This window comes from Dasypus novemcinctus, chromosome 23 (assembly GCF_030445035.2).
Source record: "Dasypus novemcinctus isolate mDasNov1 chromosome 23, mDasNov1.1.hap2, whole genome shotgun sequence".
Classification (NCBI taxonomy): domain Eukaryota; kingdom Metazoa; phylum Chordata; class Mammalia; order Cingulata; family Dasypodidae; genus Dasypus; species Dasypus novemcinctus.
The window spans coordinates 40,916,838-40,939,021 of record NC_080695.1 but is presented as its reverse complement, the minus strand read 5'-3'; the positions used below and the strand labels follow the sequence as shown (position 1 = coordinate 40,939,021).

General features: G+C 41.4%; 1 protein-coding gene across 3 annotated transcripts in view; it reads right to left on the bottom strand.

The window, feature by feature from the left end:
- Nucleotides 1-22,184, bottom strand: part of DNAH3 (dynein axonemal heavy chain 3) — a 192,099-nt gene that overhangs the window by 157,070 nt on the left and 12,845 nt on the right. For all 3 annotated transcript variants that reach the window (XM_058286298.2, XM_071211287.1, XM_058286299.2), the window contains 10 exons: nt 20,492-20,596; nt 19,681-19,903; nt 16,555-16,627; nt 14,938-15,112; nt 12,931-13,120; nt 10,453-10,648; nt 8,847-8,972; nt 7,500-7,695; nt 5,580-5,759; nt 2,373-2,509 (listed from right to left, as the gene is read on the bottom strand). In XM_058286298.2, the coding sequence (XP_058142281.1) occupies nt 2,373-2,509; nt 5,580-5,759; nt 7,500-7,695; nt 8,847-8,972; nt 10,453-10,648; nt 12,931-13,120; nt 14,938-15,112; nt 16,555-16,627; nt 19,681-19,903; nt 20,492-20,596 (1,601 nt within the window). The remainder of the gene's footprint in view (nt 1-2,372; nt 2,510-5,579; nt 5,760-7,499; nt 7,696-8,846; nt 8,973-10,452; nt 10,649-12,930; nt 13,121-14,937; nt 15,113-16,554; nt 16,628-19,680; nt 19,904-20,491; nt 20,597-22,184) is intronic.

Below are 22,184 nucleotides of genomic sequence, written 5' to 3'. Positions count from 1 at the left end.
GTCATGCAAAAATGGCTGGACAGATTCCCTAAAATTGGTAAACATGCTTACCATGGTCTGACTTAAAATAAGTTTGAAAAATGATATGGAATGGGCAGAATTAACTCTGGCACTAGTGGGACACTTCCAAGAGTTGGTCAATACTTCAGAGATTCTGAAACTGAACTACAAAAAGAAGCCCATGTAAATTACAATGTAAACTGTTATCCATATGGTGCAGCGGTGCTCCAAAATGTACTCACCAAGTGCAATGAATGTACCACAATGACGAGAGGGGTTGTTGATGTGGGAGGAGTGGGGTGAGGGGGGCTGGGAGTATATGGTAACCTCTTATATTTTTTCATGTAACATTAGAAAAGAAAGAAAAGAAAAAAGAAAAGGAAAAGAAGCCCATGGAACTGTCTGCCAAGAAAGAAAAACTATATGTATAAAATCCCATGAACAGAGAACACCGGGATTTCAAACTGAAGGCCCCAAATCAAATTTAAAAAGGCAGAAGTTCCAAATCTGGGGCCAAGATTTTCAGACAAGGTTAGCTTTCAACTAGTGGCAATATTGCTCCCCAGGGGAAAACTGGCCAAGTCTGGAGAAATTTTAGCTTGTTACAACTAGGGTGGGGAGGAATGTGTTAGTGGGTAGAGGCCAGGGTTACTGGTAAACGTTTTACAATGCACAGGACAGGCCCCAGAGCAAAAAATTTTCTGGTCGAAAATGTCAATAGCATCTCTGCTGAGAAAACCCCAGGGAGAGTGACCATATTCTCTTGTTAGTCTGAGATAGTCTCAATTTACACCTCTGGTCCCATCATAATGATTAATAGCATCCTTTTCTTCTCAAAGAGTCCAGTTTGGAAGTGTAGCAATTTGATATGGTTATGAATTCCAAAAATAGATATTGGATTATGCTTGTAATCTGATCTGTACCTGGACATGATTGGGTTAAGATTAGGGCATTGAGTCTCCACCCCTTGGTGGGTGGGAACTCACAGATAAAAGGCATGGCAAAAAAAGAGTTGAGGGTTTTTAAGGTTGGAGTTTTGATGTTGGAGTTTGATGCTGAAGTTGGAGCCCTGGGAAGAAAGGAACCCTAAGCTCAGAGAGAAGACCTGGGAAGAAAGGAAACCGGGAAGACTGAACCCTTGCAGAAGTCAGCAGACATCTTGCTCCAACTTGTGAAAATAGACTTTGGTGAGGGAAGTAACTTATGCTTTATGGCCTGGTATCTGTAGGCGCCTATCCCAAATAAATACTCTTTATAAAAACCAACCAATTTCTGGTATTTTGCATCAGCACCCCTTTGGCTGACTAATATAGGAAGCTACTTGTTCGGTCATGCTAAACTGGTGACGACTCACTAAAGAGAATGGGCTATGGGTTCAGATAGCCAGTCTTCAATCCCAAAATATAAAAAAGCACTGAAAACAAAAGAATCTTCAAAATTCATACATTAGCCAAAGCTGGCCTAAATTGCTTTGAGGCTATGTATATGAATATCAATACATTTGGTTAAGGAGTACCTCACAGAGCAGGTGTTCTTAACCAGGGATCTGTGAGCATGAATTGAAATTCAAAAGGGGAAGTGGATTTGGCTTACTGGATAGAGCATCTGCCTATCACATGGGAGGTTCAGGCTTCAAACCCAGGGCCTCCTGACCTGTGTGGAGCTGGCCCACGTGCAGTGCTAATGTGCGTAAGGAGTGCAGTGCCATGCAGGGGTGTCCCCTGTGTAGGGGAGTCCCATGAGCAAGGAGTACACCCCATAAGAAGAGCCACCCAGCGCAAAAAACGTGCAGCCTGCTCAGGAGTGGCACCGCACTCACGGAGAGCTGACACAGCAAGATGACGCAACAACAACAACAAAAATAAATAAATTAAACAAAAACATTATTCTTGTGGGAATGTTTGGTGCAGGTGTGATCTACTTATTAAATAATACACAGTATAGTGTGGACTTAGTAAGGGGTCTGTGGTTTTCAACTGACTGGCCAAGGGGTCTGTGGAACAAAAAAGGTTAAGAATCCCTGTTACGGAGGCTGCAGTATAATATATGAAAGACATTGTGTTGCTTTTCTAAAATCCAGACATTTCTAAATGCCAAAACTCATCTGGCTCCATGGTTTTCAAATAAATGGAGGTGAACCTGTAACTGAATTGGAATTTTTGCTTTGCTATTTATTTGCTGTGTAACTTTGGGAAAGGTATGGTTTTATCATCTGTAAAATGGAGATAATGGCAATACCTAGGTAAGTATTGGCTCTTTTTATTATTAGGTATGTGTTTCCAGATGTGTGGGAAATAGGGATTATTTGATGATGGTAGACTCCACCAAAAGGCTAACTGATAGGTAATAAAGTTACAACTAAATCAACTTACTTGTGGGGGCCAACTTGGTTTTTCTGAAATACCTCGAACGTTTGATCCACAAAATCAGAAACCAGTTTTTCTTCGGGGCACACAGTCGAAAGAACCAGCTTATATCCTTTCAGTTCTGGGAACAGGATAGATTCTACCTAAAGAGTAGAAATCACTTTTGGATGTCACAGAGGAAAGGAGATTGTACCAAAATCTCCTGTGGTAGACTCATTTCCAGGAATACCAGTTGTACTTTTACCCCATTTCCTCTTGGATGGTTCCAGAATTGTTCCACTGTTCTTTTTACCTCTATTCTCCCCTTTTTTGCACTTGCTTGGATCATTCATCTTTCAAATCCCTGCTGCTCTCGTTTCATGCCCTTAGAGGTGCCCAGGGGACCCAGTGGCTGTTAGGTTTCCCTAAAAGGAGTAAAAGCTCACTTTCTGAACTTCTTGTGCTCAGCACTCATCACAATTGTAATTAAATGAGTATGTAATGAGCTGTTCTGTTTGTCTTTCCAGCTAGACTATACATATCATGAGGGCTGGGATATCTAATTTGATTTCTTCACTGTTGTATCCCAAGGGACTAGCAAAAGCTTGGCAAATAGTAGGTGCTAAATAAATTTTGTTTGAGGGAATGAATATTAGAGTGGTGCCCTCCCTCACACCTTCCTTTTGTCCTCACTAAAGGAGGTGACATGGGTTCTAATTTGGACTCTACCACTGAATAACTATGTGACCTTGGACAAGCTGTTTCTCTTCTCTGGACTTCAGTTTTCTCATCTGTCAAAGAAAGAGAAGTACTAGGTTCTCTTCTCAGCTAAGGGTTAAGAAAAAGCCATGGCTTTATGATTATAAAGTACTAAGAATATCTCTTCCGAGAATTCAAACTCACCAGCATCTTAATTGCACGTGTGCATCTCTGAAGATGCTCTTATTCACACAATTCATGTAGGCTGCAAAGTCCTTGCTGGGGACCCATTGCCTTACACTGTCCCCTCTGCTAGGAAAGTTTTTAGTGACCAGTCTCCAGAAAAGAACTTCACAATGCTTTACTGAGTTATGCACCTTTGATGAGAGTGCACTAATTTAGAGAAAGGGTAAAGCAAGGGCAAATAATCTTTGTGCTCCCTCTTTGGCCATCCAAATGGTTTTAACCCAGGGAAGGAGCAACTTCTTTCCTGTAACCAATAGTTGAGACACTGCTTGAGAGCAAGGAGATGGAGGGGCTGACATTGGTCAACTGTGTTCATGAAATGGCTTAGGGCAGTACAATGGATGTGTCTAAGCCAAGCAACAGATTAATGGATAATGGATTGTCTCTTGGGAGAAGTCTTCATCTAAAGAGGAAGAAGCACCTCTTACTGCTCTTTAAATGTGGCTGGTTCTCCCAAATTCTATAGAGAAGTCTGTAAAATGGAGCCAAGAATGACAATACCCTTTCCAGATACTTGTTACTTTCTGCTGATCTTCCTGCCTCTCTGATACTGGATTCCTTAGTTTTGCCATCACCTTCATACTAACACCTGCCCATCCTGATTTTGGCATTCCCTTGTGCTTTCAATGAGACAATTCTCCCATTAGGAAAGAGACTGGCCCTAGCAGGCCTTTTCCATAGTAATATATTTTTTTCCAATTATGAAAGTAAGTACAACAACATGGCTTCTGGCATTTCAATTCTGCTAATAAGCATTTTTAGTCAAAAACAAAAACAAAAAACCTTCCCTTATCTCACTCACCTTCATTTTATTTCTGCCTCTCATTCGCCTCTTGCCATTTCAGTCAGTGTTATATTAAGAGCATCCATGTTTTCCTTGGTTTTATTGCCAAGATACATATTTTCTATTACTTACTTTAGTTTCCTTTAGTAACTCTTTTCCACAAATATGCTTTCCTTTTGCACCTTGAGTGCTATCTTCTCTATTTCCAAAAGCCTCTTGCTGATTTTTCTGCTCCAACTTCTTAACTCATGTTTAACCATAAATAAGGCAAGACTGGTAGGGAATGGGGGTACTGTCCACCTTTTGCTATTAGAACCTTCTTCTTAACTATTCAATGTGAGGGACTGTTCTTTTATATTTTCACTATCAGTTCAGGGGTAAAACAGTCTGAGGGGCTTGGGGAGGGAACTAGTACTATGGGCAAACCAAATGGAGAACTCTGAGTTTGGTTCAGCTTTCAACTTTTTGGCATTACAATTCCACTAAATTGAGTACCAGCCCTGCAGCCACATGAGCCTTGGACTTTCCCAACCCAGCTGCTTTCAAACATTGTTGATCAATACCAGTGAAGGAGAATTCAAAGGGCTATGTACTTTATCTGTCCCCAAGCCCCACACTTATCCCTCCAAATTGCAGGGTTGTCTCTTTCATTTTCTTCCTGTGGATACTGGTGGTAGGAGAGCTGTCCACTGTTTCTTCCTCTTCCATACACCTATTTTCTTGTTCACAAGGCTCAGGTGGGTTCAAAACCCCAATGTCAGAATTTTTTGATCAAATCGGGTAGATTATTTGGTTTCACTTCCTTCCGCAGAAACACCAACTCTAACCCTTGAGCTCTTAGAACCTCTATGTACAGAATTGCAGAGAGACGAGTGTTCAAGTGTATCCACACATGAACAATGAGAGAGAAACACGACAGCCCAGGTCTCTTTCCACTGTGAGACTGGACCAACCACCCACAGGCAAACAGAAGACAACCAAGGTCAAAAGAGTGCATGTTCCTGCCCAGTAGTCTGGAATCTGACTAGTAACTCACCCTGCAAAGGAAACTGGGAAGGATTGGGGATGGGAAGGAAAGCTTTGACTTCTCTCCTAGAAGCCTATAGTGGTTAAAAACATATAGAAATACAAGAATGAAATTAAATATACTTTTATGAAAAATTTTGACAAGTTCACAGCAATTGATTCATAACACATGACAACCCCAAACTGGCTTGGGACACATTTGCCTTTTTGAGGTTGGCATCATGCAGGAAACTATACTCTTTGACAAAGTAACTCTTAATGCACTTGTTAGAAGCACAAGTCTGGCTTGCATGGGTATTTCTTTATGGCCTAGATCCTCGTTCTTGGGTGAAGGGTGTATAATCAGGATAGATCCCCCAAAGTGAAACTCCCATTTTTTGAATATCATGCTGCCTGTGCCTTGTACAAATGGCCACTTTAAATATATTTTTTCAACAAGTGAACAAAAATACAAATGAATGAATAAGTGAATACTATACCTTGGGGATCCCCTCAGAATTCTTAATAATTTCCAAGAAAGAGTTGCGTATTAATTCCCAGCATTCATCAAAAGATGGATTAAAGACAATAATGGGCTCATTTACTTCCAGTTTGATCGTGATGAGTTGAGGTATAAAGAACTTCATCTCTTGGTAGGGCTCCTCAAAGTCATTGCCATCCTTCAGGAGACATAGGGATGGCAATCGTCACAAAACGGGGCGTTCCAAAATGAGGGAAGTGTGTCCTAGCACTTTATAACACTCCACAGCACCAGAAAAGGAAGTGAAGGATTTGAAATACGAGCCGGGTACAGCCTTGCCCACCCTGAGCTCCATCCCTGACCCTCACCCAAAATCTTTCTTCAGTGTAGTTTACTTTGCTTGGAAATTCCTGCCTCTCTAAATCCTTCCCATCCTTTGAAAGTCAGCTCAACATCCACACCCCTGGGAAGTCTCCCTGTCCCCCAACTAAACATAATCTCCTCTTTTCTGAACTTCATAGTCCTACTTTCTTAAGGGTGTTTTTACTTTCTTTCTTCCAGGGATGTATATACAACAGCTTATATTCTCCACTCTACTTGTGAGGGCACGATCTGTGCCTGATTCATCTATTGCCTCAAAAATACCCAAGACAGCTTTTAGTACATAGTAGTAGGTGTTTAAGAAATATTTGCTAATGGAATCAAAAAGTATATAAATTGTTATCTGTGTACTCATATGAGTAGTAGCTGGTGAACATATAGTCTATTTTAGACACTTAAACCATCAATCTTCCAAAGCAGAAACACTGATGCAAAGATACTTCTAATTCCCCATGGAAGCTAGTATCACAATATCTTTAATAAACTGTAATACCTAACGAAGATTGCCACGGGGTCGCTGTAAAGTAATTGTCCAAGTTATCGATTTTAGAGATCTCTAGATCTGATTAAGGATGATTAATAAACATTTGTTGAACATCAACTGTGTATCAAGTATCCATGAATTTTCCTTTCTCTCAGATATACAGAATTCTTTACTTTTCCATCTGAGTGGAATTTCAGAGCAAGATTTATTTTCATATCTGGGTTACTTCTGCTTAGCAAAGAAAATGATTACAATGACATCTACAGACTGGTCCCCTTTAGAGTGCTAACATTGCAGTTAAATTCAGTGGCATTGGTTTATATATAAGGGAGTATAGATATCTACTTGTGTGTGTGTGCGCATGTGCATAAAAGATCAATTTGCCATCTCTTCTTCTGGAAAAATATTTAGAATTTTAACCTTTTGTAACTAGCCAATTTTGAATTTTTATTACTCTTTTTATGGTAAAATATGCATGTGGTATGAAAATCCAAGGGAATATTTTTTTGATTCCTACACTATCTAAATTTAGGGGATGCTATGATATCTTAAAAACCAAGACTTAGTGTTTTTACTTTTTATTTCAACTTCAGTGAAGCAATTTCCTGGAGGAAGTTATTAATTTGGTCAATATAGCTATAAAAACCCAAGAAGACCGTCCCTTCCAAAGACCAAAGACCAAAATATAATGATTACATGCGGCCCTCCCTGACTATCAAGTCAAAGGTTCTAAAACTTTTTTTCAGCTCTTTCCTTATAATGGAGGGGATGAAAAAGTGATTCTCATACTGCTAAGAGGTATATATTTCATTTTATGCAATCTTTAAATTTTCTTAACTACTTCTTCACTTATGTAGATTTCTACCAATTTAAGAGTAGGTAGGTAACTATCCCAAGAAATCTTGTTTTTATTTAAAGAAAACATTTTTATAAACCAAAAATCACCCTATGCGTATACAAATCAAGAATTTTACTTTATGACCTGGCTCACAGCAGAGGACATACAAGACAGAATACTTGGATCTACCTGGGTTGTTTCTTCTCACAGTGCATTTTACTGGTCTCCATACATACCTTGTGTATCATGAAGAAGGAAACGAGGTCCTCGAGAGATTTAATGACCAACTCCCTGAGCTGGAGTGACATGAAGGCTGCAACAGAAGCAAAATATTCTTCAATGACACGAGAGGAGTCATAGTCGCTCTTGGGAGCAAAATGTATCCACTGTTCCTTCTGAGTGACAAAAAGTTTGGCACTGGTGGGGATCCACCTGTCAAGATAGGAGGGCATCCAAGTAAGAAGCTCCTTGGAGCTCTGAGAAGCTCTCTCAGTCATCCCACACATTCTTCAACAAGAGAGTTGGGCTCATTCCATGCTAAGCAGTCTTGCAAATTGGCACCACGATATCCCACTACCACTCTTTTTTCTTGGGGAAAAAAGTAATAGACTTGAATTAAGAGACTATTCTTTCATTAACATTAAACAAATCAGCAGAGGACATTAGTGGCACTTCCAATTGAATCTCCACATTCTTCATGATAACCAAAAGTTGGGGTGAAGGAATAAGGAACTAGAATGATTCTCTCTAACTTCTCTCCCTGGAGATTTGGACTTAGTAGGGGGAAGAAAATTTGGGATGAGAACTCTAGTATGTAGGTGGCTGCTCAGAACTTGAGGGTAGAAATCAGACAACCAAAAGAAGAAATGGATGCATCACTGTTCCTTTCTTCCCATACCCCCCAATTTCTAATTCCCAGTGGAAACCACTGCCTCATGGCTTATTTATTCCAATCATGTTTCTTCTTTCATTGCTAGAAAAGTACCACTATACCAATCAGAGAGGTACTAATTACAGTGGTAGTCATAGAGGTACTAATTATGATAATTATGATATAACTGAGTAGCTACTGTATACCAGTTACTGCATACATATTTCCTCTAACAGAGAATATCACATACGGTAGGCATTTTTTGTCCCTGTCTTTGGACACAGTCTTGCATGCATCTTCAAAGGAAAAAGGAATTGTCTGAGTGACTGAAAACCCCTTAGCCTTAATATCGATAAGCTGTTTATCTGCCTATCTGATCACAAGTCATTCAAATGCATTGTCCTGTTACCCAGCAAGGCCTAAAGGATTTCAGAGTGAAGGAATGGAAGTGATACCCTCATGAGGAATGGAAAATGAGAAAGTTTTGAAAAGGCAGGAGGAGATTAGGCTGAAGTGGCAAAGAGCACTTGGCAATGAAGAAATACAGAGGATGGGGTGATGGCAGTACAGAAGGAAGAGTACAGAAGAGGATGACAGTAGGAAGTCAACGAACTCTGTGCAACCCCCAGGCTGGGAACCAGTTTTCCTCTCAAGATCACTTTCATTCTTCATGAAACTGTGCTGCAGCCCCATCCTGAGGCCAGATACTGACTTGTTGAGGAGAATTTCACGTGCTTCCAAGCAGTGTTTCTGGATCACATCTTGATATTCACGAGGCTGCAGTGGCAATTTCCCTGTCAGTAACTCTGCTGTTCGAACAAACCTGAGGTCACTAAATCTGCCAAAAGAGAGGGAGAAATTTCCTGAGCTAAAAGATGCTTAATAACAAATTCAGCAGGTCAGATTCAAAAGGCATATGTTCTCTAAGTTTTCAGTGGAGAGGAAACTTAAGTAGATTAAAACTAGTTAAATCCAGAATTTAAAAAGGAAACTGACAAGTGTTGGAAAGGACATAGAATCCTTGTACATTGCTATAGGAATATAAATTGACACAGCCACTGTGGAAGGTTTGGCAGTTCCTCAAACGATTAAACATAGTTACCATATGACCCAGCAATTCCATCCCTAAGTATATATCTAAACCATTTGAAAATGCATCCATGCAAAAACTTGTACACAAAAGTTCATGGCAGCATTATTCATAGCTGCCAAAAGAGGAACCAACCCAAATACCCACCAATTGATAAATAGATAAACAAAAATGTGATACATCCATACAATGGAATATTTTTCAGCCATAAAAAGGAATGAAGTACTGATACATGAGACCCCATAGCTAAACCTTGTAGACCTTATGCTAAGTGAAAGAAGTCATACACTAAAGGCCACATATTCTATGATTCCATTTCTATGAAATGCCCATAACAGGCAGATTCAGAGACACAGAAAGTAGGTTCATAGTGGCTGAGACAGGGGAGAGGAGGGATGGTGAGTGACGGCTAGTAGGTACAAGGTTTCTTTTTGTGATGAAAATATGGAATTACTGGTGGTGGTTGTACAACTTTGTGGATATGCTATAACCTACTGAATCATACACCCTGAGGGGGTGAATTACATGGTAAATAAAGGATATCTCAATTTTTAAAAAGGGAAATATGCCTCCCACCTCCTCTGGACTCTTGCAATTCCTGTGACCAATTCAATCACTGATAAGCAAAACTGCTTGCCATCCCCATGCTGGCAGTGAATTACTTCAAAGAATAAGAACCAAACCTTCACAGAGTTAATAGACTAGAGGGAGAAATAAAGAAATATCCCATCATAATTCAGTGTGACACACATCATAATGGAGGTAATAGCTAATTAAACTTGCAGGGTGATTATGTTAGATAAGACACTGTTTTAAGTCTCTTGCATGCATTAAGCTCTTTATTGCCCCTATTAACTCAAATTTAGAGATAAGGAAAGCAAGACATAGAGAGGTGATAGAACACATATCCATATTAGCCATGAAGCTGTAGAGCTAGGGTTTGAACCTGAGGCGGCTGCCTCCAAGTGTGTGTCTTAATCTGCTTGTTTCAGTGCTTAGAGATAGGCACTAACTGCGGGGCGAGAACAAAGGAGGGTCACCTACCCTGAATGGAGGGTGGAGAGTTATCAGGTATAATCTCAGATACATGCTTGGCCTAGAATTTTTGTACATCTCATTTCACTTCAAGGCAGGGATTCTGCTTGATGGTATTTCTGCTGTGCTCAGCACAAAAGGTTCTCTTATGTGTGGGAGCAATAAAGACAGGGCGAGAGGAGGCAGTTCTTACTCTGAAAACCACAGCTCTTTCAGGCTGAGCATCATGGGGTTGACTGTGTGCACATGCTCCTCATTCCACTTCTTGGCAGTATTGCAGACCGTGTGCCAGGGTACGGGGGCCCGGATCACTCTTTGAGGAAACAAGCGTGGGATGCTCTCAATGAAGAGTCTTTTTCTTTCCATTGGGTCCATGAGGATGTAATCAACTATAACCAAGAGGGGAAACACCCCTTATGAAGCACTCTGTGGTCGTAGCTTTGACACTTAAGAATGTATGTGAGTTTCTATCCATTTACACTTGGAAACGCCCCCTCATTTTACCACATCATTGGTAACCCCTTGGGAATTGCTCCACTGGGACAGGTTCCACTCCTAAGTGTGTGTTTTCTTTCTGAAGATATGTTAGGAGAAGGAGAAGTGTAAGTTCATGCTCTGGAGCACTTTAGACCCTGGCCTTGAGCCCTGTTAGAATATCTAGCATCACATATGACCATGAACTTGTATTTGCTGACACCTCATTCATAATTAATTGATTTCTCACATCAAAAAAATGTATACAGAAGGCGGATTTGGCTCAACTGATAGAGTGTCCGCCTACCAAATGGGAGGTCCAGGGTTCAAACCCAGGACCTCCTTGACCTGTGTGCTGAGCTGGCTCACGTGCAGTGCTGATGCGCACAAGGAGTGCCATGCCATGCAGGGGTGTCCCCTGCATAGGGGAGCCCCATGCACAAGGAGTGCACCCTGCAAGGAGAACTGCCTTGTGTGAAAAAAGCACAGCCTGCCCAGGAGTGGTACCGCACATATGGAGAGCTGATGCAGCAAGATGACGCAACAAAAAGAGACACAGACTCCTGGTGCCACTGACAAGAATACAAGCAGATGCAGAAGAACACACAGTGAATGGACACAGAGAGCAGACAATGGGGGAGGGGAAGAGAAATAAATAAAAAATAAATCTTAAAAAAAAATGTATACACAAAAAGTCAGCACATCCTGGATGACACCAGATGTTTTCTAATGGAAATTTAGAAACTAAAGCTTTTGTTTGCTAAGGAAACAAAGAGTGGTAAAAGCTCCACAGAGGAAGTAACATTTGAGGTGGGTCATATTGCATGGGGGCACATAAGGAGGTACGGTGCCGTGACTTTTGTATGGTACGTTCAAGGAGCTGTGAGCACTCCTGCGGCGGAAAAATCAGGTGCAAAGTAGAAGAGTTTAAGGTGAGAAGAGTGGGGAAGAAGGTTGAGGATGGAATTTGAAGGGCCTTCCAAGTTTATCCTCAGGAGCTTGGTTCCACCCTATTGCACACCAGGAGCCAGTAGACCGAAATCATTAGAAAGTTAACTAAGAAAATGAAAAATAACTAGTCATCTCGGTAGACAGTATTGTGCAAACAGAACAGGATGGACCATCATGGAGTGACGGGGTGTGAAAATAAAATCCTGAGCAAAATTTGGTTAGATCTCCAAAGTTTCATTGACTCATGTCATGAATTGGGTAGATTCCAATCACCATGAGGCAGAAAGGAATTCCACTAAACAAAGAGAGCAACCAGCTTTTATAGACAGAACAAGGGAATACATTAGAAGAATGGATTCATTGGTTAATGCAGACTACATTTCTTAATAGGGTTAGTACAGATGGTTGCTTAGTAATGAGGAAATTAGCTGGCATAAGAATAGGGAGTTGGCAACAGCTGATTGGCTGACTGAAGTTCTGTTTTCTGGGCAAGCTGAGCATTTACAGGGAATAGACACTTACTTAGAGTTTGGTTTTGCTGACTTGGGGCTTAGCACGGGTGCCTTCTGTTAGGCCGACCAGATTTTATTTATCAGGGGGAACTAATATGTTCACCCCTTCCCTTTGATGTGCTTCTCACATTACTGGCAAATCATCAAATATTTCTCAATGTCCTACTGTGTGCATAAGACATTGGGCTAAGAATGAAAGGGAGCCAGGATAAATACCCTCCCCTCCCCCCCCCATGAAAAAGCTGACAGTCTAATAGGAGAGCCAAGTCCCAGGAGAAGGGCAATGCCAATGCCAGTGTCAAACAGCTGGACAGAAAGTTTCAAAGCAGGATGAGTTATAAGTAGAGACAAGAAGTGCTATGAATTCAGAGGACAGGGTGATTGCTGAGGGTTTGGAGAGAGGAGATCCGTGTCAAATAAGACTTTGCAGTTTGAGAAGGTACTGGCTACTCAGCATGTAGCCCCAGGCTCAGTAGCACCTAGGAGCCTCTTAGAAATGTGGAATCCTAGGCTCCAAACCAGATCTACTGAATCAGAACCTGCAACCTCACAAGAGCCTCAAGGGGCCTTATATGCACATTACAGTACAGGAAGCAGCTGGCATAGACTTTAGTGATGGTTGTAGGGGGTTGTTGAGTTAAAAGTGAAATGATGGCTTTGGCATTTGCAGAGGAACCAGGCAGAAGGTTGATAAGTGAGAGGAAAGAAGGTGCCCCTTTTCTGCCCAGCCTTACCAATGCTTTTCTTGAGGCTACAGTAATAATCATTTTCCTTCTCCTCCACGAGGCTGTTGAGCAGCGGTTCCAGGAAGGGACTTGTGAGCAGCTTGTTAGAAATCAACCTTGAAATCCGAACCATCACGTCCTCCTCCTCAGGGGCAATCATGTTTCTTTGGATCCCATTGGCCAAATAGTAAGCATATCTCTTCCATAAATAAACAAGCACCAAGAACATAATCCTGATGGGATCTCTGTACCCACCAACCCATACCCATTGCCTGCCACAGGGTCCTGTTCACACATCACCCCTCCTCACCCTCCACTGCCAACTACAATCATGCTTTCTGGGCTTGTCTCTTCACCCTCATTGCAATGACCCTGCTGGCACGTTTCCCCCAAGACTCCTGAGGATTAAGCCAAAGCAAGAGAGAGATTCTGGTGGGGTATGAGGAAGGACTTGTCAAGGGCCTTGGCCTTGGGGACAGGGCCAGCAGAAGCACTGAGGCCAGGGCTGAGAGCCGTATATTGAAGGAGAGAGAGGATGAGCTCCTCAAATGGACTCAGATAACTCACCTGCCTGGATAACAATGATCCTTTACACTTTGATCCCATGGCTTTGTAGCTATCAGTGGGAGACCTAGGAGTGTTCTTCTAATCCATTCACGGTTTTTTGTTTTGTTTTTGAGTTTAGAAAATGACACAAATACAGGAATGAAAAACAGCCAATATGACCTGATGACGTCAGGAAATTTCATTTGCGACTTGCCTCCAAGCTGCCAGATGGCTAAGTGGCTCTGAGCTAGAATATTCCCAGATGGAGGAAAAGCACCAAGTGTGGGAAAAGGGTCTGAAACCAGCTTGGAGCTTCTGTACCTTCTGTATTGAGTTAGGAGAGGCTGCTGCTGGTAATTGCTGCTCACTTTCTCCAGCCTTACTGCTAGGGCTGAACCGATTATTAAGAACTGCCTAGGCATGCAGAGTGAGGAGACCTTTGCTAAAATGCAGATCCCTAGGTCCCTCTATGGCAGCTTGGGGTGCTGAACAAGCACCCCAGGTGATTCTTACCTTCAGGCAAGTTTGAGAAGTGCTGCATAGCTCTTAAGAGTTCAGAGACTTTGGCAAGAGGCAGACCTGGTCTGAATTCTAGTTTTGCCTCTTACTGGCCATGTAATCTTGGGCAAGTTGTTTAATCAGCCTACCTCAGTTTCTACACCTGGACAATGGGAATAATCAAAGTAGCCAGGTCTTGAATGGAGTCAAACATCTAGAGGATTTAGTGTGGAGCTTTGCCCATGGCATATGCGCAGTCATTAGGAGTTTTTATTATTAATAATTTTATTACACGCGTTAAGCCCACAAACTATTGTTCTAAAGCTTTGTTCTTCTCTTAAGATAGGGGTTTTTCAAAGCCTATGTGGAGACAGGCAGGTAATGTTAATAAGTGAAAGTTGGCTGAACATAAGAAAATAGTAAGGAATGGAGGGGGACTATGACAAACTGGATGTATTTCTCATCTAAAGGAGGCAGCCCTCCTCAGCTCTAAGAATTTTTAATTTTTCAAAAGAGGCTGGAACTCTAGCTTAGGTAGATTTCTCTTAGTTTCAAAACACACTTACAGGCCAGATTCGACCTGTGGTAGGTCTGCCCCCATAAATTACAGGATGCACAGGAACATACACATACTAAACAAATTAGTCATTGCTTATCTGACATTCAAATTTAACATAGTGTCCTGTTTGTCATTTTTGTTCACTTGTTTTGCTCAACTTCAGGTCATAGGCCATAATTTGCAACCTATGTTCTGAGAAAACTCAAAGGGACCAGTTTCTAAGACCTACTGGAACACAGAACTTACACACACACAGACATATGTCCCCATGCAGTACTCTGTTGTGGGGCCTGAGTGTTGGCATTTTAAAAACACTTTCTGGGAGATTCAGCTGGACCCTCCCAAGTTGGAACCACTGAGATGTCACGAGTAATACTTAGCAAACTGAGAGAAAGGAAGCAAGAACAACATACCTCCAAGTCTGACTGAGATGGTTTGGTTTCTTTACCTTCTATTTCCATCTCCTGCTGTAACATGACATTAATCTGTTCTTCTGGACTCATTGGTCTGCTTCCCGGGATTTTCAAAGATGCCCCCACCTCCTTCTTCATAGGTGAAAAAGTGGAGGTGTAGTAGGCTAACTTGGTCCTGAAATGTAGACACAGCTCAGCCCTTGGCGCCTGGACCGACATGGAGGTGCTATGGTGTCAAGCCCACTTTCTTCAAACCCAGTGAGGAGTCATTTGGCAAGAGAAGCCCCTCTCTTTTGTGTCATCTAATGGCTTGGGTGTGTACTTCATTGATGACCTCTAACCACTGAACTCCTCAGGGACATTCCTCCCTGGTTTTGTAAACTTGGTTAATTTACTTTGTCTTTTTGGAGGTACCGGGGATTGAACCCAGGACCTCATACATGAGAAGCAGGTACTTAACCACTTGAGCTACTTGAGCCCTAATGAGAGTTGGATTTTTGATTTATTTGTTTTTAGGAGGTACTGGGGATCAATTCTGGGATCTCATACATGGGAAGCAGGTGCTCAACCACGTGAGCTACTTCATCTCTCCTTTATTTTTCTTTAGAGCCTAAAAGAGATTCAAATTGGTTTAAAACAAGGACAGCTGAAACTAAAAAAAATAATAGTAAAAGGGAATTAGGAAAAAATGTTTGTGTTGAAAAAGGGGGGAAAGAAGAAATGAAGATTAGAGAAAAAAAACAGACCTAAAGAAGGGGCTGCAACTGAGTATAAAGTTTGCTCTGAGCTTCTGTTACCCAAGTCAGTCTGGGAATTATAATGGACAACAATGCTCATTAACTTCATAAAGGAAGCACAGCATAATTTAAAAAAAAATTAAAGTACACGAAAGAAGCACACGTGAAATAGCCAGATAGAAGGGACATCAAAAACAAAATAGATGGCCTCCCCAGGAATATCTCGCCAGCATTGTAGTTGGGTGAAAACATGAGCGTTGAAATCAGATTGCAAAATCCACACTCCTAACCTCTACACTAGTGATTCTCTAACTCCTGTATCCAGCAGAATCATCTGGAGGACTTTTTACATGACAGATTGTTGGGCCCCATCCGTAGAGCTTCTGATTCAGCAAGTCTGGGGAAGGGCCTGGGAATTGGCAATTCTGACAAGTTCCCAGATGGTGCCGATGCTGCTGGGTAGGGGAGCATACTTTGGGCAGTACTGCTCTATGTCATGGTGACACTGTAAATATTAAATGAGTAATGGACATGGCCCAGTATCGGCATCAATGGGCATTCAAAACATGGCAGCCGTCATATCTATATCCCTTTGCCCTCCTCTCTACCATCTTTCTGTTCTTTGTGTCTTACTAATTTCTGTAGTCCCAACTCTCAGTGCCTGTCATTTAATAGTTTCTTGATTTTTCGGTATAGAGTAAAGAAGAAAAGAAAAGTTTGGATTAAGGGGGGTATGGTGGGAAAAAAAACATGTGCGAGGATTCTCTGAAGCCAGGCAGCAGAGCACGGAGAGTGGTGGAGAGTGGCTTCCGTGAGACCACCATCTTCTTCCAGTGCAGCCCGGTGCCCACATTCCCCTCTGCCCATAGTGACACCTTACCTGGTGGCCTCCTCTTTTTCTTTGTAGGAAAGTTTCATTTTCTTCTTGTAGGGATCTGCTGAGGTTTTAGTTGCTAGAAGAGTGGAGAAGTAAGACATGAATGACAAAGCAGTGGCTTTGGGCCATTCTCTGACCACAGGGACGTGATCTCTTGGGCAGTCCAGAAGCAAACTAAGGTGAGAGGGCACCATGTGGTGAGATGAGGCAGGAGAGGGGGGCTCTGGTCCCACCACAGCACTAATTAATTACATCATCCTGAAGAAGTGACTTCACCACACTGGGCTTCAGCTCCCCCAATTAAAAATGTGTGTATTTTCCATTCATCCATGTATTTGACAAGTATTCAATTTGGTCCCTAACACTGTCTGCTCTATTTTCTAAACATCACTTGTATAATTATTTTATATTTTTCTTTAAATAGACTCAGGTTTTAAAAAAATCACTTCATCCATTTCTTTTCAATTCTTAACCTTTTTATTTTGAAATTTCAAACTTAGAGAACAGTTGCAAAAATAATACAAAACTTAGAGAGCACATATTGCCCCCTCCTGGAGACCCAGATCCACCAATTTTAACATTTTGCCACATGTGCTGCAATATGCTCATTTTAAGGAAATTTTATATGATTACTACAAATAGAAAAACCAGTTTATCATTTGCAATAAACATAATTATTGCAAATAGGGAAGTCAATATTATTTGCAATAAGCAGTAGGTAACTGTACAAATAAAAAGAAATTCAATCAATAATATTTTTAAAAAGCTATATTCTTAAAATTTAGCTAGAAACTCACTTGCAAAGTCTCTAGCCAGAGGAAATTAACCAGTAATATAAAACTGTTAGAAACTTAATAATATTAAATTTACACTTTGAAGGAATCCATGAGAACTGAAGACTCCCAGTTAGGATAAATTGTGAGCTCACACTTTGAGTTCCCACTGTACTCTAAACACAATAATAATAAATAAAATTGTCTTTAAAAGTTAAAAAAACAAAACAACACATTGTATTGTTCAACACTCTTCTCTGTGGACCAGAAATAAAACAAAACAGTGTGAAGTAGAGCCAAAGTCACAAACTCATGGGCTTCTGACTCCAGAAGCAGGCAGAAGTATTTAGGAGTTTGATACCTAGGGGAGGAACAGAATTAAAAAACCTACCAGGATGGTGGGAAAATGAAACAAGGCTCATGGCATAAAGCCAGGGATTGAAACAAGGCTTCCTTGCCCATGAAGCCAGGCCACTGTCATGTGGACATAAACATGTATGTTCTGAAATTATATAGTGGCTGGAGATAGCAGGGAAAGGCTGGTGGCAGCTGGGTTACTCCTCCCACCTTCTCAGGGACCAGAACTACAAGATGCCAATATCACCTTAGGCTGGGAGCCCCAAGCCACCAATGTAAGACCTGATACCAATTTGGGATTCTAAGAGGGCAGGTGGAAGCCTAAGGAATAAAAAGGTAGATTAAGAAGGGTGCATCAAAATAGTACATACTGACATTTAAAAATGGTTAAAATAGTACATTTATATCATATTATGCTACAATAAAACTTAAGAGTATATACTATGATTACATTTATAATTAAGAGCAAGCAAAACTAATCTATGGTGATAGGAATCAGAAAGTGGTCATTCTGAGGTGGGGTGGGGTTGGGAGAGGAATTGATTTGGAAAGGGATAGAACGGGACTTTCTTGAGTGATGGGAATGTCATTTCCTTCTTTAGATAGTGGCTACGTGGTGTAAATAACTGTCAAAACACATTGAACTGAACACAAGAGCTGTGCATTTTATGGTATGTAAATTATACCTCAATCTTAAAAAATAAATGCATGCAGCAAAAGAGAAAAAAAAGAAAAAAGCCCTCAACATGAACCTGCAAACTTTTATCTCAAAATACTTGAGAAAAACCAATGCTAGGAAAGATAGCCAACAAACTCAACAATCAAGGGATAGATTCACAAAATAGAAATAACATAACAATATCAATATTCCTCAAAAATAAATGTCTAAGATCCTCAAAGAAATGTTGAAAGAGGTATGCCCAGAGAAATTAGAAGGGTAGGGAAACCCACAAGCAGAACTGTTTATAAAATCTGAAAATGAAAAAAATAATGGCATTAAACTAAAAAGAAAAAACCAACACTCAGACATGATGAACGCAAGACCAAAGTCAGCTGGAGAGCAAATTAGTGAATTGGAAGAATTCACCCAGATGTAGCACAGAGAAGAAAATGAAAAATATGAAAATGAATTTGAGACACAGGGCAGACCGAGAGGCTCCAGAATATATCTAAAAGGAATTACTAAAAGCTACTTACCCTTAAGCAGACAAACATTTACCCAGTGGGAATAAATAACTTAATACATATAAAGCACTGCGGAAGGCAGCCTCCAAGATGGCATCCAACAATTCCCAACCCCTGGTATTCATGCGCTTGTTTAATCTCCACCCCTTGACTGTGGACTGGGCTTAATGACTACCCTTTAATGAAGAGAATATGGCAAAAGTGATGGGATATTACTTTCAAGATTGAGTTCCAAAGAGACCAAGGTTTCTGTCTTACCGAATCACTCTCTCTTGCCCCCTCTCTTCGTTCGGTCTGAGGGAAGCCAGTAGCCATGTTGTGAGCTGCTCCATAAAGAGGCCCAGGTGGGAGGGAACTGATGTCTATGGCCAACAGCCAGAAAGAACCTGAAGCCTGTCATCAGTCACGCAGGTGAGCTTGAAAGTGGATCTCACATGGGTGAGATGGCCACAGCCCTGGTCAACACCTGGACTGCAGACTTGGGGCAGTCCCTGAGCCAGAAGACCCAGCTAAGTCACACCCAGATCCCTGACTTCCAGAAACTGTGAGAAGGTCTATTTTTGATATTCTAAGCCATTTTATTTTGAAGAAGCAAATAGATAACTAATACAAGTATGCAGAATGATGCCTGGTATATGATAAACAGTCCATAAATATTACAACCATTCCCATTTTACAGATGATGAGACTGAAGTTCCATGAGGTTATCCAAAATTAGCTGCAGCAAGAGGTAGAGCTAGGATTAGAACCCAGGGTTAGAAATATTACCCTCAAAGCCCCATTCTTAGCCACAATAGCATGCGTTTCCAAATACCTGAAGGCAGCCCCTGAATGTTCCTTTCCCTCGGGACATTGATGGTGACTGACTGGTAGACCTTCGGCAGCTCCTTCAACTTCAGGTTCTGAGCCAGCAAGGAATAGTTGTTGGCAATAGAGTCACTGGGTCCACGGTGGTGATGCTGCTCTTTGAAGGGTGCAGCCAGTGTCCATGATGTACGTTGCATCAACGGGGGATAAAAGCTGTGTGACATGACAGTCTGCCAAGGAAGAAATGCAAAGCGAGCCATAATGAGGGACATTTTTCAGGAAGCCTGGGTTCAGCAGGGCCTGGGATCTGCTTATGTTGAGATTCAGGGGGTCCCATATGCCTTAGGCTGCTTTTATCTTCTGCACACCCATCCTCACTATGTATGGAAATAGCAATTTGTACTTCTCTGACAACTGGGAACAGTGCTTTCTGACTGCAAGGATAATAGCTTGCATTCCACATACAGTGTTTGTGGATCAGGTAATTTACATCGATTGCCTTTCTTCCTTATGGTTGTCAGGCAGGTATAATTACCTTCATTTTACAATTGAAGATACAGGAATTCAGAAGGCTTATTTAAAACAACACAGCAGGTAAGTGGGAAGGCCGGATTCTAACTCACCTTAGTAAAATAGCATAGCCCTTTCTGCCACACCACAATGGTGTCTTCCAGTGGCACAAATGACCAAAACCACCAATCCCATTTGTTAAGTATGACCACTTGGCCCCCACCTGTAACTGCTGATTACCCAGAGAGACAGGGCCATGGTCTTCGCTTTGTAACCCTCAGTGAAGAATGGCAGCCAGGTAAGCCTACCTGATAGAGTTCAGATGGTTCCTCATGGGTGGAAGCAGGCAGAGGGGGCAGCTCTGGCCGCATTTGGGAGTGACTCATATGATGTATTGAGTCACTTCTGGGGATCTGTAGGAATAGATGCAAAGTCACTCTTAGGAATGAGGAAAGACTCCCAAGCACCTGAGAATATAATAAAGGGCTATTAAGGGCCCCAGGAATGTTTTCAGGTACAGAGTTCTGCCCACGAACCATCTTTCTCACCCCCACCCATTATGTATTTTTCATTTTTTAAATATCAGTCTCTCTGTTCTCCAGCATTTCCCCCTGGGATTCACATCTATGAGCAAACTTGGGGATTTCTTCCCCTGACAAGAGCCCAACTTCTGAGGGCCATCCCCAATACCTTCCCCTGGGTTGTGACTCAAGGAATTAACTTTAATAAAAGTTTGGCTCTTGCATTCCACATATGCAAAGTACCAAACAGAAATTTACTCATGCAGTGGTATTGCATTTTATGTGTGCTTAACATACACATAAGCAACTGTCTGTGCTTTTTGTGAAAATAAAGAACATATTTAAATAATGTGTTTGAGTCTACCATTCCATTTGGCAAGTGTGTGTACTAGCGAGTGAGCCCAGGTAGGAGGTATGAACTTGTGAATTCCAGGGTCACTCTTAGTTCCCAAATCCCTCTTCTGGGTGAGCAAACTGTAGGGCTAAAAGTGACTATAGTGTTGAATGACAACCAAGTGCATTTTTGTCTTACAACTCAGCATCTATGTACAAGGCAACTACTTCATCTGGGGCTGTGATAGAGAAAAATGCCATTTGTTCCAACACTGGGTGGGGAAACTGCTGGGAGGGACTTATTGAAAGGCGTTAGTATAGAGCACTTTAAAGGTAGTTTGAGGATTTTCAAGCATAATTTTGGCTCTCCAAATGTCATCTTAGGCAGTGACTTTGGGTTTAACTCCTGTGTAAGATGAGACATTACTGTATCAATTTGAACCATTTAGGGCAGCAAATTATGTCATGCAGGATAATGGGGGGCGGGGGCATGAGTCAGCTGTTAGCCATTCCCTGTGTCCCAACCAACCCTTACTGTTAACTCAAATTAACCTCCACTATTTTCCCTGGATCACCTATCACAAATAATGACAACAACATCTATCATTATTTCAAATTATTATGTGTCAGGCATTGTATAACTTTATGAAAAAATTTTTATGCCCATATTCTAACTGAAGGAGCTAAGGCTCAAAGAGGATAGCTAACACATTCCTCTTGTGGCAGAGAGGCAGAGAGTTGACTTCTAAGTTAGTGTTTTTAAATACTTGTCACTCTGCATCCCAATACATTGGAATTGACAAGCTGAGGCAAATTAGTTTAGGAAGGTTGTTGACCTTTAAATTAAACAAAGTGCAAATACAAAAACTATGGTGTATTAAGCCTGGGATCATAAAAAAAAGATAGAATGGGTACACTGACCAAAGGAATTGTGGTACATAAGACTCACCAATGGAACTTTATTAAAAGTAGGTAATGCTTGGGCCCCAAGATGAGTTTGAGAGCTACTAGACACTGTCCTTTTCAACTTAGACAACTTGCAATGTTAATTTAAATCACTGAGTCCTCTCTTTGTTATTACCCCAATTTCAAGAATCTGAGAATTCATCAAACATCTCCAAGAGCCCCCTCATTCACTACTGAAATT